At 41.9% G+C, this 16810-nt stretch overlaps 1 protein-coding gene across 6 annotated transcripts in view; it reads right to left on the minus strand.

Moving 5' to 3' along the window:
- The window catches only part of ASZ1 (ankyrin repeat, SAM and basic leucine zipper domain containing 1), a 52614-nt gene that overhangs the window by 26715 nt on the left and 9089 nt on the right, over window positions 1-16810 (minus strand). For all 6 annotated transcript variants that reach the window (XM_006023621.2, XM_006023620.1, XM_014519943.1 and 3 more), the window contains 2 exons: window positions 11034-11156; window positions 5014-5125 (listed from right to left, as the gene is read on the minus strand). In XM_006023621.2, the coding sequence (XP_006023683.2) occupies window positions 5014-5125; window positions 11034-11156 (235 nt within the window). The remainder of the gene's footprint in view (window positions 1-5013; window positions 5126-11033; window positions 11157-16810) is intronic.

A 16810-nucleotide genomic window follows, 5' to 3' on the forward strand; every position in this document is an offset into this window, starting at 1 on the left:
TGCCATCCTCAGCTCCATGGTAGCTTTGGCCTGTCTAACTGCCTCCCTACAAGCGCGAGCAGAGGAGGTATACTCCTGTTTGGTGATCTCTCCCTGTTTCCACTTTTTGTGTGCTCCCCTTTTGGCCCGTAGGCTGCCCTGGATTTCTCTGGTCAGCCAAGGAAGCCTCCTGGCCCCTTTCCCTCTTTTTCCTCGCATCGGGATCGTCTTCATTTCCTTAAGGCACAGCCACCCTTCCTGGGCTCCCATCTCTTCAAAACTCTTACTCTGCAGTGTGTCCATGACTAAACGCCTGAGTTCATTGAAATCAGCTTTCCTAAAGTCTAGCACTTTCACCCTACTAGTTACCTCACCCACTCGACATCTTATGAAGAATTCTATTATTAGGTGATCACTGTCCCCCAGATGGCTACCGATCTGTAAGTCCCCTACCATGTCATCCCCCGTTGCCAATACCAGATCCAGTAAGGCATTCCCCCTAGTGGGACCGTGTACCTCCTGTGTCAGGTGGAGGTCCTGTACACAGGTTAGAAACCTGCGTGAACGGTGGGACTTTGCTGTCTGCGTCTCCCAGCAGATGTCTGGGTAGTTTAGGTCCCCCATGACTACCGCCTCTTTAGCTTTTATGGTCTCCAAGAGCTGCCTCAGGAGCCCCAAATCTAGTTCTTCCCCTTGGTGTGGGGGTCTGTAGCAGACCCCTACCACCAAATCCCTTTCTCCTTGCCCCCCATGTAACCTAACCCACAATCCTTCTACTTCCTCATCCTTCAATTCTGTCTTGATGAGGGTTGATGTATATTGCTCACAGACAGAGTGCAACCCCTCCCCCTTTCTTCCTACCTGGTGGTTGAATCCTTTCTCTCTGATAGGAAGAGGCTGTTATGGTGGCATATGTTATTGATTATTTCATTGTTCATTCTTTCCCTGAAGCAGTCAATATAGCAGTCAAGGTTAGAGTTTCATCCACCGAATGGAAATGGATCCAGACCATGCCATGACAAAAATGTAAAACCTGCCAACATATCTCCACCAACCCCAGAATTACTATACCTGGATCTTAGAGCTGCACCTCCAGAAATGTAATATAAAACTCATCCAATGCACCAAATGCCCTGATGGAAAATACGTAGGAGAGACCAAACAAGAACTGCGCACCAGAATGAACACACACTGGAAATCTATTAAAGACAGGAATACCTGTGCGGGGCACATTTCTCACAAGCCACTCTCTCTCCAATCTCTCAGTTCTACTCCTCAAAGGTAACTTACAAAACACTTTTCACAGATGAGCCCATGAACTTCACTTCATCAACCTCCTGGATACAAAAAAATGGACTAAATAGAGACATTAGATTTATGATACATTATAACCTGCCTAACATCTGACTTCCCAGGTACTTCTGTACTATTTACCAGCTACCTTCATTTCCCTTCCCTCCCCACCACTTCTCTCTCACCCACTGACTTCTCAGTTTGCATCTTCACTGACTGCTTTTCTTGCATGCATACCAGCCTCTCATTTCTTTACTATTCATTCCATCCAGGAAGAGCACACACCAACTGCAGATGTGTCCTTAACCTGATGAAGGGTATATATACCCAGAAGTCTGCTAAGAATGATTTTTTCCAACTATATGAGTTGGTCTAATAAAAGATATCAGATTTACCCAAAGAAGTTTGTCTGCCTATGTCCTTAGACCAACACAGCTACAACCCATACCTCTCTAAGAGGAAGCATGACAGCAGCCTTCAAATACTTGAAGGGCTGCCATAAAGAAGAGGGACAGCATCTTTTCTCTCTTGTTGCAGAAAGGAGGATGCAGACCAAATGCTTAAAGTTTCAGCAAAGTAAGTTTAGATTGGATATCTGGGAAAAAAAACAAAAACTTCTTCACTGTTAGAACAGTGAAGCAGTGGAATGGCTTGCCTATGGAATTTGTGGACTCTCCATCAATGGAGGTGTTCAAGAAGTTGGATATCCACTGGTCAGGGATGATCTAGACATAGCTATACCTATGTTCAATTATGGGAATTGCCTATGCTTCTGGGCTTTGCTTGTTGCCCCTGACACCCTGCACAGTGTTTTTAAGCCTTTCTCTGAGGCACTGGGTGTTGGATACAAGCTGGCTACAGCCAAGGCTAGGGACTTTGACCAGTGTATGCCAACACTCCTGCTGGAACCAAAGCAGGAGGTTCCTGGCTAGAGGGTCTCATCCCTCCACTCAGGGTTGAACCATTATGAGGGCTCCTGTGCTCTAAGAACATGTAAATAAATAAAGGGTAATTTAAAAAAGGCCCAACAGTTATGTTACACACACACACACACACACACACACACACACACACACACACACACACACACACACACACACACACACACACAATATAATCATCTCCACTAGAGGGCGGCTAAAGAAAGCATCTGAGAAAAGGGATTTGATTTTCTAAGAGATCATGCAAAATAAGCAAATCAAGCACAATGAAAACATAAGCAGTGACTATATTTTCAACTGACATGACTGTAAGTTTTTCCTTTCTTTTTTACTTTTAAGAACATGTAGATGAAGCAGTGATAGTCATCAAGAATATGTGTGGCTCTATATTGCTAACTATTAAGCATATTTGACACAACCATCTCTGCCATGAAGGTGATCCTGTTTCTCAAAATACATAAAACATATGGTACAAGCACAGGCTATCCTTTTATGTAAGCCATTTTCAGTATTATCTAAAGCTAGATTCGGCAAATGGCAACCACTGAAAACATTCAAGGCATCAGAAATGCTATAAAAATACAACTCTACAATATTAATGATAAGAATGCACACAGCATCCTAATTTCAACGTAGACAGGTCAGATCTCAGAACTCATATGAGAAAACTGCTGTGCAACATATGAGATGAAAAAGGTTTTCTTCTGCATGCTTTGCAACCTAAATTATGACTTCTTACACTTTCAGTTTATACTTATGCTTGACACAAATAAAGATAAACTTACTTTTTTTGTTTAAAAAAATCCTTTAACTAATTTAGCTACTACCACATCAACCAGTTTCATGACAGCACGCTGGCAACTTTTGCTTAATTTAAAATATTTTCTCTTCAGATGCAGAGATCTGCCAATCTTGGCAAACAGACATCTCTACCTTTGGTATATTCTGTTAACAAGAAATTTCTACCTGTCCTTTTAGGTTAAAGACAAGCTTTCTGTAGTAATTAAAGGGAAGAAAACATCCCAACTTCTGCCTGGACAGATATTCTTCTTCCCTCCAGGGAAAGATTCAAAGAAAATTCAGACTTATTATCCTGAAAAGTATACATAGTATTTTAAGGTGAAATGGTCTGAGAAAAGGAAAGTTTTGTATCTGGATGAACGGTCAGAGTAAATCCTTAAAAGTGATGGGAGGCATGACTACAACTGAAAAAAGAAAAATCTAACCTGGGGGGTTTGAATTAATGAAGAAAGAAATAGTTAAGAAAGTTCTTAAACCTTGGTTTCTCACTCTTTTTCCATCTGGGACACAAAAACTATTTGGTCTCCTTGCTTCCCGGCTTGTTCAGTGGCAAGGGGAATGCTACTTCAAGAGACTTAGAAGCAACTTGAGGAGCCCTGAAGAGTTTGACTATTCCACAGACCTGAAAAGCTGTGGCTGGGAGACAAAGTAGGCCCATTCAATGGGATGATGCCACCAGGACCCGAGGAAAAACAATTAGCAGGAGGCGGAAAAAATAAATTATTGCAGGCAAGATTCCATCTGTGGGAATTTGCAGGAACAAAATTCATTTACTTATATTGATCTGATAACTGGATCCTGGTGCAGGATTAAGCATGATTTAAGCGACTGCTGACAGATATGAGATAAAACACAAGAACAAAAAATTGGAAGAAAGCATGTTTTCTGTGGGGATAGCCAGAATCAGGATTAAATGCAGGGCTCTCACTCACATCTAATCAAAGTACAACATGAAGAAATCAAGTTGTCCCCTTCTGTGGCATGCTGAAATTGATTCTCTAATTAATAAAGTCTTGGTTGCAACTTTTAAAATTGTTTCTCCAATATAGACTAGTTTCAATAAAAACTAGTACATATATACTTTTCACTGGGACTACTTTTTTATTTATTACCAGAAAGGCACCTAAAACTGGATTACAGGACAGGCAGAGCAAGCCTGAATCATGAGCGCACTCTGGTTCTACAGTGTCCGTTCCTCAACTTTTTATCAACAACCAGGCTTCAGCCTCACTTCCCTTCCCTTGTTTATGCATTTCCCATCTTTTCTTCTTTTAATTCAGAATGATCTTGGACTTTGAGACACTGCAGAGCTATACACAACATTTGGATGGATGATTTTTTTTCCCCTAGCATTCCTAATCTTTTGTATTTCATTTTTCATGTATGGCATTCAAATGTCACACTTGATACCTTTGGAATGCAATAAATTAATAAAACAGTCATCACGTTGTCCTAAGTTCACAGCACTAGAATGAACCCTAAGAAGATAATTAATAAAATATAATGTAGTAAGGCAACAATCATCTGACTTTTCTTTTAATGAAATAGACCAAAGTACTTAATTACAATACAGTATTAAACTTTATTTAATTGCCACTGCTACGGTGCTATTTATGGCTAAATTTATGATCTGAAGCAAAAATATAATACTTTTCCCAGGCTATTTACCTTTACTGAAATGTGCTATTTGTCATTTGACAAAGTTAACCATCATACACAGATAAGGTCAAGGCTTTTGAAATTATTACAAGGTAGTGTAGACTTTTTATCTTATCAGTAGCAATAAATGTTCTGCTAAGCTTGAAGTGTTACACAATTACTTTATTTTAACAAAACTTGCACATTAACTACACAATCTGAAAAAAGCACCTTTTGAACTGAGCAACTATTTAATTAAAACATCTCCCTAGTACCTCCCATCCAGGATTTCTGAGCAAATGACATCAAATTAGTACACACAAACTTTCAACCAAGAATGTCAATGTTAATAGTGCCTTACCTGCAAGCAACACTGGGATTAGCATTCCTTGAGAGAAGCAGTTCTACACACTTCAAAATCTGCTCCTCTGAAGCATGTGCGGTACATGCAGACATCAAAACTGTATATTGATCTGTATAGAAAATTACAATCGGAGAGTGATGTCCATGAAATTCACAAATACTGTGGTCTTCATAATTTGGAGCAATGTGTTTTAAATACTTATTGCATCTAAATAATAGCTCAAACTATTCAAGTTTGATAATGTTACCTATTTAATATTTGGAAACCCTTAAGAGACTGGAAATTTTCAGTACAGTGAAGATAACTGACGCTATGAATTCAAATAAAATCACATACCCAGAGAGAAATTTATGGACACCTGATCTCCTTAAGACCTCTACTGTTTTCTACCCAAAGTAGAAATTTGTGGAGTGAAAAAACACCAGGAATTTCAAAAAACACAAGCAAATCACACTATGTAACAATCCCATCTCATGAAACATTAAAGTAAGTAGCACCCCCTAAGATTCCCCAGGGTATGTCTCTATAAGAGGAGAAAGCCAGGTGCTGCTGGGCGACCTGAGGGGTCTGATCCTGCGTGGGAATTTCCAGGGTGCACAGGACTGAGCCCTTCAAGCCCTGGGAAAACACATCGCCTGCTGTCCTACAGCATCAGTGGGAAGGACAATGGACAACATGCATTTCACCCAACATCCCGGCACAGCTGATCTGCTTCATTTGGCAATTTCTATTTCTAGTCTAAGTAATAAAGAACAAGAAGCAAATATAGACAACACACATAATGAACCTGAAAGCAAAGATAACAAGGTTGGTAGCAGTGGGAGAGGGAAGAGGATTTATTTTTAGTTTTTGGCATGTTACTAAAACATCATTTAGTGTATTTTAAAATTTAAAAAGTCAATACTTCACAAAGTATTATGATAATTTTCATATATTTTATTTTTTCAATCTTCATGAGTGATGTAATAAAATATGCTACACTATATTTTATTAAAACGTCAGTAAACACAAAATCTAAATATAGCTTTCCTTAAAATCTCCACTGAGAAAAGTTTTGGTCACATTTTACCATACTTCAACTTAAAAATCTGGTACATATTTGAAAAAAATGATTCCACTATTTTTCTTACTTTACTGAGTATCTCCATTTCATTTGCAAGAAACCCTGATGAGATATTAAAATAAGTTTCTAAAACAAGGAAAGGGACACGATCAACTTCTATACAAAGCATTTGAAAAACACTGAACTTTGAAACAAATTTCAAGTATCTAGCCTAACAAAATGAAATTTCTAAGTCACTGTTTAACTTCTGTGAACAATAAAAGAATGTGGTTGATTAATAGTCTGACAAAATCTTATACTTATTATCCACACTGACATGTGTACTGAAAGCTGGCAGGAGTATTTTAAACAAGGGTAACAATAAACCATACTAATTTGGCAGCAGTGGGTAGAGGTATATATTAAATATTAGTGTTCAGTATCTAACTTAATGACCTAGAAGGGTAGGAAACATGAACATGCTTCTAAGTTAGTTAATAAACTTACAGAAAATAATGTGAACTTAAAATATTCTAAGGAAAAGATAGTGTTGGAGTGATGTTGCAGCTATGGTCCAGGATACAGGAGTGGATTAATGCACAGGCCTGTGGTGCTCTGCCAATCAGAGGCTCCCCAGCCTGCAGGGGAAAATCCTGGGAAGCACTGAAGCTCCACTGCATGTAAAACACATGAGAGCCAGAGGGAGGTGGCAGCTTGTCTGACCGCTCTGTGGGGACTGCCGGGGTGAGGCGGTAGTGAGGATTCCCATCACCCCTGCTGCTCGCTGTCCAGCTGGTCTGCCTCTCTCCTGTCCCTGAAATAAGTCTGATCCTGCCCTCCCTCCCGAGGGTAGGGTCAGAGGGCAGGCAGGTGGCTTGAGATGAGCTGTTGTGTCACCCGCGACAGATGTGGGGGTGTGTGTGTGTGTGTTGGAGAGAGGTGCAACCCCAAACTATGCCAGATCTCCCTGTGCGGCAGTGCACAGTGCTTTAGTCCCACTGCCAAGGGCTGCTTTGGGGAGTGAAGAAAGGGAATCCTGCTGCCCTGGGGATGCTTCCTGCAGTTATCGACTCCAAATAAGGCTGCTGACAGCGACGGCAGCTTGTGTGGGGAAGTGTCAGCTCTTCCAGGGGGTGATTAGATATAGATCTGTCTGTGTTCAGAGATACATTATATATATAGAAAGATATTGTGTGTGTATACACATCTATATAGAGACACATTATGTATATCAATATCTCTCTACGTTTTGGGTACATAATTATGCAATGATAGAATTAAAACACAGATGCAATGGGTAAAAGAGAGCTTTACAGTATATGAAGTTTAGCACATGTTTAATGTTTCAGGAAAGATTAAAAAAAACATTGGGATGTATTGTGTATGCCTACTGCTTTATTTTAATTGCAAGAATCGCTAACGGTATTCTTAGACTCATACTTGAGGCTATAGGTATGGCCTGTATTTTTCTTGTAGTATACTGTAGTGCATGTACAATGTAAAATGTGTATTTTAAAAAAGTCAAACAAGAGTCTACATGACCACTAAACTAAAACATCTTTCCTTTCATGTTATTATACATTTATGGCGATCCCGTGCATCTAAGGCAGTACTGTATTCAGTTTTGTGTGTGGCAAAATTGGGTATTTAATTTTGACACTGCATATTGTGCTTTATTTATTAATGCAATATGTAACTATTTAATGGATCTATTTATTAATGCTTTTTGATACATTCATGTTTATTGTGGGGTGCGGGGGGCCTCCAATTTTCTGTTTGCCCAGGGCTCCAATAAATCTTAATCTGCCACTGCCAGGAAGCATGAAGAGGCAAGGATTTTTGTGGGTGATATCTTTTACTGGACCAACTACATGTTTGGGATAGCCTTAAGGTATCACCCACAAAAATCCTTCCCTACAGAGAAAAAAATCTATTTGCAAGAGACCTGAAGATACCAGACTTTCAATGTTTTGTGTTATAACTCTCACACAGATTTCACATAAGATAAGAGAACATGTGGTATCCCAAATGAACCGTTAACAGCCTTCACAGAGTGTGACAAGGGACTCATTTTTGCAGCAAAGCTACACTTACCAATGAAGCAACAGACAGGGCTGAGTGGCTTAACCTCATACACTAACTTGTTCAGAGAAGCATAGCCTTTGTAGGCTATGGATAAATGTTTGGGCTTTTGTAGACCAACAGCTGGCCCAACTATACGGTTGGTCCAGTAAAAGATAGCATAAAAATCCTTGCCTCCTAGTCATAGATACTACTTGTAACAAAAAACAGGTAGTTTCTGTCACAGCTGCAACTTTGCTTCATAGCTAGGGACCTGCATAATTCTTGGGGGCTTCCCCCTGATATCATGGGCAGAATGAGGGCCTGGGCAGCCATTTCACAGGCAGAGAGAAATTTACTAGGTCATATTCATTGCATAAGTAGACCATAGCTGTTGGATAAATGTTTGGGCATCGTGCGTCTTTTCTCAGGTCTAAAAGAAGCAGGCAGGCTAAGCTAAACAGCCGAAAGAAGACTTCATGTAATGACTGGAGGAGGGCTATGAAATAAGACTAAAAGGGTGATATTAGGAGCCATTGTAAGACAAAAAAGGCAGTATACTAGGCAATCTAGTTAGTTGCAGAGTGAGAACATACAAGGAATAAAAGAGGAGTTGCTATTTAAATTATTTTAAACAAAATTCAGTATATTTAATCCCTTGTGTTTTTGCTGTTGTTGCTGCTGGATTTTTTAAAGAGATTATTCTCTGCACTCAAGTGGATTATGTAGTTAGTTTCTCTACATGGTAAAAATCAGTGGTTGTTTTGGTTAGGGTTGGGTTGGGTAAATCTTCTACATAGGAAAAGGAAGGGTGAAGGGGGGAGAAAAATATAAGAAAAATATAAGTTCCTACAACCTAAGAAGTTGAGATGGGATATCACGGTCAGACATAATATTTGAAATTATGTTAAAATCTGCAGTTAAAAAATTTAAAATTTGACTATGGCTCTTTTATGTGTTTAGAATTATTTGATGATAATGTACTGCAGTTTTAGGGCATTGAAAACTGCATTATGCATTGAATGTGCATAATTAATGCACATTCATTTATAGGGTAGCAGATCATGGGTCGGTATCGACCTGGAAGGGTGTGGGCAGTGGAGGCCCGCAAGGCTTGGTCCTAGGCCCGATACTCTTCAATGTCTTCATCAGTGACTTGGATGAGGGAGTGAAGTGTACTCTGTCCAAGTTTGCGGATGACACAAAACTGTGGGGAGAAGTAGACACACTGGAGGGTAGGGAACAACTACAAGCAGACCTGGACAGGTTGGACAAATGAACAGAAAACAACAGAATGCAATTCAACAAGGAGAAATGCAAAGTGCTGCACCTAGGGAGGAAAAATGTTCAGCATACCTACTGCCTAGGAAATGACCTGCTGGGTGGCACGGAAGCGGAAAGGGATCTTGGAGTCCTAGTGGACTCCATGATGAACATGAGTCGTCAGTGCGACAAAGACATCAGAAAAGCTAATGGCACTTTATTGTGCATCAGCAGATGCATGACGAACAGATCCAAGGTGATACTTCCTCTCTATCGGGCACTGGTCAGACCGCAGTTGGAATACTGCGTGCAATTTTGGGCGCCACACTTCAAGAGAGATGTGGATAACCTGGAGAGGGTCCAGAGAAGGGCCACTCATATGGTTAAGGGCTTGCAGGCCAAGCCCTATGAGGAGAGACTGGGGCACCTGGACCTCTTCAGCCTCCGCAAGAGAAGGATTGAGGCGCAGCCTTGTGGCTGCCTATAAGTTCATCACGGGGGCAAAGAAGGGAATTGGTGAGGTTTTATTCACCAAGGCGCCCCCGGGGGTTACAAGAAATAATGGCCACAAGCTAGCAGAGAGCAGATTTAGACTAGACATTAGGAAGAACTTCTTCACAGTTAGAGTGGCCAAGGTCTGGAATGGGCTCCCAAGGGAGGTGGTGCTCTCCCCTACCCTGGGGGTCTTCAAGAGGAGGTTAGATAACCATCTAGCTGGGGTCATCTAGACCCAGCACCCTTTCCTGCCTATGCAGGGGGTCGAACTCGATGATCTATTGAGGTCCCTTCCAACCCTAGCATCTATGAATCTATGAATCATAATTCCTCTGGGACTTTCAGTTCCAACGAGATGTTTTGCCCTGTACAGCCAATTAAAAAAAGAGAGGAAAATGAATGACAACTATTTTTGGAAGTTAACAGAGCCATATTAGTCTGAAGTTAAGCAGAAAGCATGGCAGGGTAGCACCTATAAACTCAGGATGCTCATCCCATCCAACCTCATGGAGGCGACCACTGATGCAACCCAGCACATGGGGCCATATCTTCTTGTCTGTGAGGAGGCTTGGAGGCTGCATGGCACATCTTTATGGGACGGATCCAGTTCTCAGGCAGTAGGTTGAGCACCACCATTCAGTGAGGCATGAGCTTTCATAGGCTTCAGCCTACTTTGTTAGATGTTAAATTAGAGGTCTTAAGCAGATCAGATCTCCATAAATTCGTACACTCTTTACCAAACTGCACCACCATCCTGACTGTAGACTATAAATGTGGGAATGGAATTAATACAATTATACAGCCACATGCTGCAATTCTGGACAAATATTTTCTTTGCTCTATTTCTTAAGGATCACAAAGGCAGTAAATGAGGTCAGCACAGTTCTAAGAATACAATTAAACTTGTGTTCTACTTTAGAACTAGTTGAGTACAACACGTAAATCCAATGTCAACAGATTTTTTTTCAGTTTCAGAGTGATGGAGGGGGCAGACTATTTTACAGCCTTCTACAATCTGATTACCTTCTCCTGATTACAAAGCCAAGTTTGAGATCTAGTCTACTTTACTTGTGACCCTTCTCCCCTGTATACTTAATAAAGGACAAACAGGATAACATATATTGGTGAGAGGTAGAATTGCATTTGTTAATCTTACCCTTCTCAAAGCTTGCATTAGCACCTCTGTCGAGTAGGATATGCACTAGTTCCACATTAGCAACACTAGCAGCATACATAAGGGGAGTCCATCCAAATTGAAAACTAATATCTACACTCACACCTGCAAAAACAGTGAAAATATATTGAAGGTAAAAACATACTTTATAAAACTCACTCCAATAGACAGAGTAAGAATAAACTTGTAACAGCTTCTGCAAATATGTTTGTATTTAGCCTTAGAGAGAGAAAGAAAATATTTTATTCCATATTTCTATCTTTTTCAGTACATCTCTACTTGGAACTCTATAGAAACAAATTCCAAAACTAAGTATCAAGAAGCCTGATTCTTAACCCAAGATATTAAGCATTATAGCTTTTCAAACACGATTCAAAGACAGAAGCGAGAAAGACAGATACATTTTAGAGAGCTAAGACAAAACACTACTGCAGTCAAATAATCCCTTAAGCAGAAATCAGCTCTATATTTGTCATAAAAACTGCAGCAATGTTCCAAAAGAAGAAGCAAGTTTTGGTGCTATAAACTGGCCCGTTTGGGAGTTTGCCCATCCGGAAAAATTGCAGTGCTCAAGTAAACCCACCTGCACTATGGCAGCCCATACATGTTCTTAGGGGGTGGGAGGAAGGCATTTTAATTAGAAAGGTTCCTGGAGAGCCACTCTAATTAAAACACTTCATCGTCACATCTATTAAGTCCCTGCACATTTAAAAATGGAGACAGGACTCTCTAGCTAAACCTCATTTGATGAGGTTTAGCAAAAGTGCTCCTGCAGCCATTTTAAAATGCACAGAAGCTTAATAGACATGATGATGAGTCGGCTCCAACACCTTCTAATGAAAACATGAATGAGTACATGTATAGGCAACCTATGTTTTTTATACTTCAGAACCCTTCCCTTGCCCTTCCCTCTGCCTGCTAATTTGCCTTACCTTTCTAGCAGAAACTGCTTTAGCATTCAGCACAACTGAAGGCCAGATCCTATTCTACTTATTAAGCATTTAGTTGGCACTTACACATCTAAATCCTTCATTCATTATTACTATTAACTTATTCCAAACTCCTTGAGCTCCTGAAAAATCATTAATGCACCTACTTTTGTAATGTGCTTTCATTTCAGCCTTTACTCTAAGACAGGGAAAGTGACAAAGAGGAGGGCCCACCCATATCACATCAATGTTTTCAGGAACTCCGACAAGGCAGAACAGATCAACTCAGATGCCTAATAAGTGAAATAGTATCTGACCTGAGATGTTTTGGGAGGGAAGAGGGCAGAAAACTAAATCTTAATGGGGAAGGTGACTTCTGTACAGACTGATGGTCAGACTTACCCAACTCTAAGTCGGCTTCTCCAAAAGGTATAATTTGCATAGGATTTTCACTCTTTGAATTTTGCCCCATAAAACAAGACTGACCAAACTCTAGTAGTTTTTAGATATGATCCTGCAAGGCGTCAAAGTAAAGCACAGGCCAGGCCTTCTAACTGGCTGTTAAGTATCTATTAGTCAAGTGAAGTCAGTCCCAAGACTGCTACAACCATTGTGGTACGTTAGATGCTATAACAGGGGTGGGCAAGATACGGCCCGTGAGCCATATCTGGCCTGGCAGGCAATTCCATCTGGCTTGTGGGGCCACTCCATAAGTCATGGCCCTGGGCTGCCGTTCTGCAAGCCAGCGCATCCTTGAATGAGGTGTGGCTCTGGTTGCTAAGCAACCAACTCCCTGTCCCAGGTGGGCGTGGCCTGCCCCAGCCCCGAGTTAGGGTACTAGAGACAAGAAGCCTCTGTTTGGCAAGAGGCTTTTGCTGGCCACCCCATAGTTATTTCTAGCCTCCCTGCCTGCAGGCCTGGAACTGCAGGTAAGAGCCCCACTGGGTCAGAGCCAGGGACTCACGCTGGGACAGAGGGTAGGGAGCTGTGCACTATGGGGTTCGGTCAGGCTGGCCTCTCATGCTGCCACCACGTGCAGCTGGGGACTTGAGTGGGATTGCAGGAGCTGCAGCTATGGGGCCAAGTGGGGCTGGCTCCGCAACCTGCCCCCACATGCAGCTGGGGACTCAGGTGGGAGCACTATAGGGTGGGCTGGGCTAGCCCTACACGCTGCCACCACTCGTGGTCAGGGACTTGCACGAGAGCTGCATGTTATGGGGCTGGGTGGTGCTAGCTATGCACCCAGCCACCACATGCAGCCAAGGACTGGGGTGGGAGTGCAGGAGCTGCGTGCTATGGGGCCTGGTGGGGCTGGCTTCACACCTGCCAGCATGTGTGGCTGGGAACTCAGGAGGGAGTGTTACTGGGCCATGTGGGCTGGCTCCACATGCTGCCTCCATGTGCAGCCAGGACCTTGCGCTGGCCCAGTACACAACTCCCACCTGTGGCCAGGGACTGGGGTGGGAGCATGGGGAGTTGTGCACTATGGGCCCTGCCTGGCCCCACTCTCTGCCACCACATGCAGATCCAGGGACTAGCACGCTCCAGGGACTCCGAGGACCACCTCCTTCCACACACACCCCCAAGTTCCACCATACTCCCAAACACATCCACACCCTCCCACAGTCCCTCCCCCACATACTCCCACCCTCCCACCATAATCCCATACACACCCACAGCCTCCCACAGCCCCCAACGCAACCACATACCCCACACCCATATCCCTTCACACACCCCCACACCCCCGCACCATACCCACACTGCGCACACACACCCCGCACACCTACTCCCCCCACCACATACACCTCTTACCCCCCACACACACACAATATACAAGAGTAAGACTGTATTTTGAGTTATGATGCAATTGCCTATAGATACACTATGGAAACACATACATCAGGGCAAAAATATTTTTTAAATAAAATTAAAGTAAGTTATAGTAGATGTTTGATTTTTTTTTAGTATACAATTTGTTTTTTTTCCCTGGTTTCAAGATGGTAGAACCCTCCCTCCCAAAAGGAGTACTTCCAGGGCAAAGGGAGGGACTTCTGGTGGCAAAAGTCAAGGGTGGGACTTCCAGTCCCAAGATGGCTACCAGGGGTGGGACTATCCTTGCAGCCCTCAACAGCTCACCAAAATTTGTTAAGCAGCCCTCCAGCCAAAATAATTGCCTGCCCCTGTGATATAATAACCCTTCTAAGTTAGTTGAGTTGCTTTGCATTGCTGGTGGTTCTTCGGGTAGAGTGACCTGGCAGTGCTCATCTCCTCTCCAGGTACAGATGACTGTTGGCTCGCAGGGAGCTCATCACCTTTTGACAGGTCTTGTTTTTAGTCCTGCAGGGTATCAATACACCATCCTCACCCAGGCTAGCCCAGGTAGGGGTGCTGGTTTAGTCACTGACAACCCATCCATGGATCAGGCTGTACTAGTTTACATGGTACCAGATAGCAGACCAAGAGAGGCCTGGCCTGACAAGAATCATATTGCCAAGTAGAAATAAGCTCTTGTCAGGCCAGGCCTCTCTTCATCTGCTATCTGGTACCAGAGAGGCATTTCTGTTTAGTAAATTCTTATGTGTGCGCAGGAAGAAAAGCTAACAGAAGATGAGCTCTACTCAAGATCACAGGAATTACAGGTTTGGAAGGAAATTCAAAGGCCATCTGATCCAACCCGCAGCACAAATACAGGATGCAATATTCTTATATTAGCCCAGAGAAATGCCTCTTCAGTCACTTTATGAAAACATTTTCCACTCTATGACTCTTTTGAATACTCATTCTATACTCCCGAACAGTTGCAATCCCTTCTCATTTTGTGGCATCTGAGTTCCATTCCTCCATCGAAATCATTAATAAAAATGTTATACTCCAGACCCACAATGGCCGATGGTGGAACCCCACCTAAAACCTCCTGCCATTCTGAAACTGATCCATTAATAGTCTCTGATTTTCGGTGCATACATAATTGACTGAAAAACTGCAAGCAATTGTATCTAGCCCACAATTCTCTAGTTTACATCTAAGAACATCATGTGGGACTTATCAAAATCTTTACTAAAATCCAATCAAGTCCACTGCATTTCCCTCACCCACCAGACTAGTTACCCTTTCAAAGAAGGAAATCAAGTCAGTCTGATCTTATTTGTTTTTAAACAATACATGTTTGCTGCTAGTGATCTCGATTCTCTGGGTGTTTATAAACTGTCTTTTATATTTGCTCTAGTAAGTTCCTATTTATTGAAGCCGGGCTGATCCATGTATAATTTCCCGGGTCCTCCTCCTCTAAAAGTGGGAATTATGTTCACCTGTTTAAAGTACTCCTGGTTTCTCACCTGTTGTTCATGACTTCGCAAATATTGCTGCCAGTAGCTGCAAGATCTCTTCAGATGATAAACTATGTTAAAAGTACCTCTTAGAAAAAAATTAAGAATAAAATGAACGAAAAGAATTCCTCAAAAATGTTATTTCCAAGCTGAGAAAATTTAGGGAAGTCATTGAAAATATTCAAAGTCCAATGGTGCAGAGCTTGTGTGTCTGTACAGGATGTAGAAAACAAGGACACAGCTGCAGAATAGTCTTTAAATTACTATTTTCCTGCTGTAGTAGATAGAAGTGTTTTTACATGAAGAGCCTATAGTAAAATATAATTTATTTAGTTAATTCCATCTCTATTTACTGTAACATACCCGTGGGAGACTACTGCTGATTAAGGAAGATGAAGCAATTTAACTTTCCAGGGTAATGAGGACAAAAAGGAAGTTTAGTGCATATAAATATGTTTAAGAACAGCCAGTACAGCATGACAAAGGTGGCTTATTGCCCAAATAATTAGTCATAGGTTTACTCAAACCTAAAGATGTTATTTTTTCCTCTGTCAAACTATATGAGTTGTACTGAGTTGGTTGTTTGCTCGTTGTCTTAAAGAACGCACAAGAAAATCATGTTACAAGTTACAGACATCTGTTAGCCTTTTTCTACTTTTTCCAGATATGCCTCCTTATAGACTTCCATGTGCCTGTATACCATGTAGAAATAGATGCAATAACATTTTCCGAAAGCACTTAATTACATTTCAAAATGGAAATGAGATTTGTATAAACATTTTTCCTTGAATTAGTGTATTCTGTTGTAAACTGTCCTGAGCCTCTGTTGGGAAGGGCAGCATATGAAGTGCCTTCTACCCTCTGCTCCATTGACAATCTTTCTTGGACCCCCATTCAATCATTTCATTTAAATTAATCTCTGCTCAGACACAAAACCCTCGATTCCCTTCAAATTCTTCCTCAAGACTTGTATCCTCTGTAATATCTACCTGAAATGAGACAACTAAGCAAAGCACTGGTTCAAAAGGATTTGGAACAATGAAGCTGTGCACAGAACTAATTTACTGGGCATGTCTACACGTTCTTTAATGCACTGTAATTACAGAGCATTAAGTTTAGTACCTTTAATAACAGGTACTAACTTAATGCATCGTAATTGGTGCTACTGCGAATTAGCACAGAATGCTTTTTGTGACGCTTAACGCTCATTGGTAGGGACCTACCAAATTCATGGCGGAAGTAGAGTAGATTAAAGGCAGCTCCTTTAGTCATGCATGTTCCCCCATGTGCACCTTGCCCCTTGTCCCTTCTCCCCACCCCGCCCCTGCTGTTTAGCAGAGAACGCTGCAGCTCCCTCCTGATTAGCAGGGAAGCTAAAACCGCAGTTTTAAACATGGCACCATTTTTGCCTCCCTGCCAGTCAGCAGCAAATAGCAGGGCTGTCTGGGGCCCATCAGCAATGAGCGGCAGGAAGCAAATATGGCACCATATTTAAAACTGCAGT

This window comes from Alligator sinensis, unplaced genomic scaffold (genome assembly GCF_000455745.1).
Source record: "Alligator sinensis unplaced genomic scaffold, ASM45574v1 scaffold65_2, whole genome shotgun sequence".
Classification (NCBI taxonomy): Eukaryota; Metazoa; Chordata; order Crocodylia; family Alligatoridae; genus Alligator; species Alligator sinensis.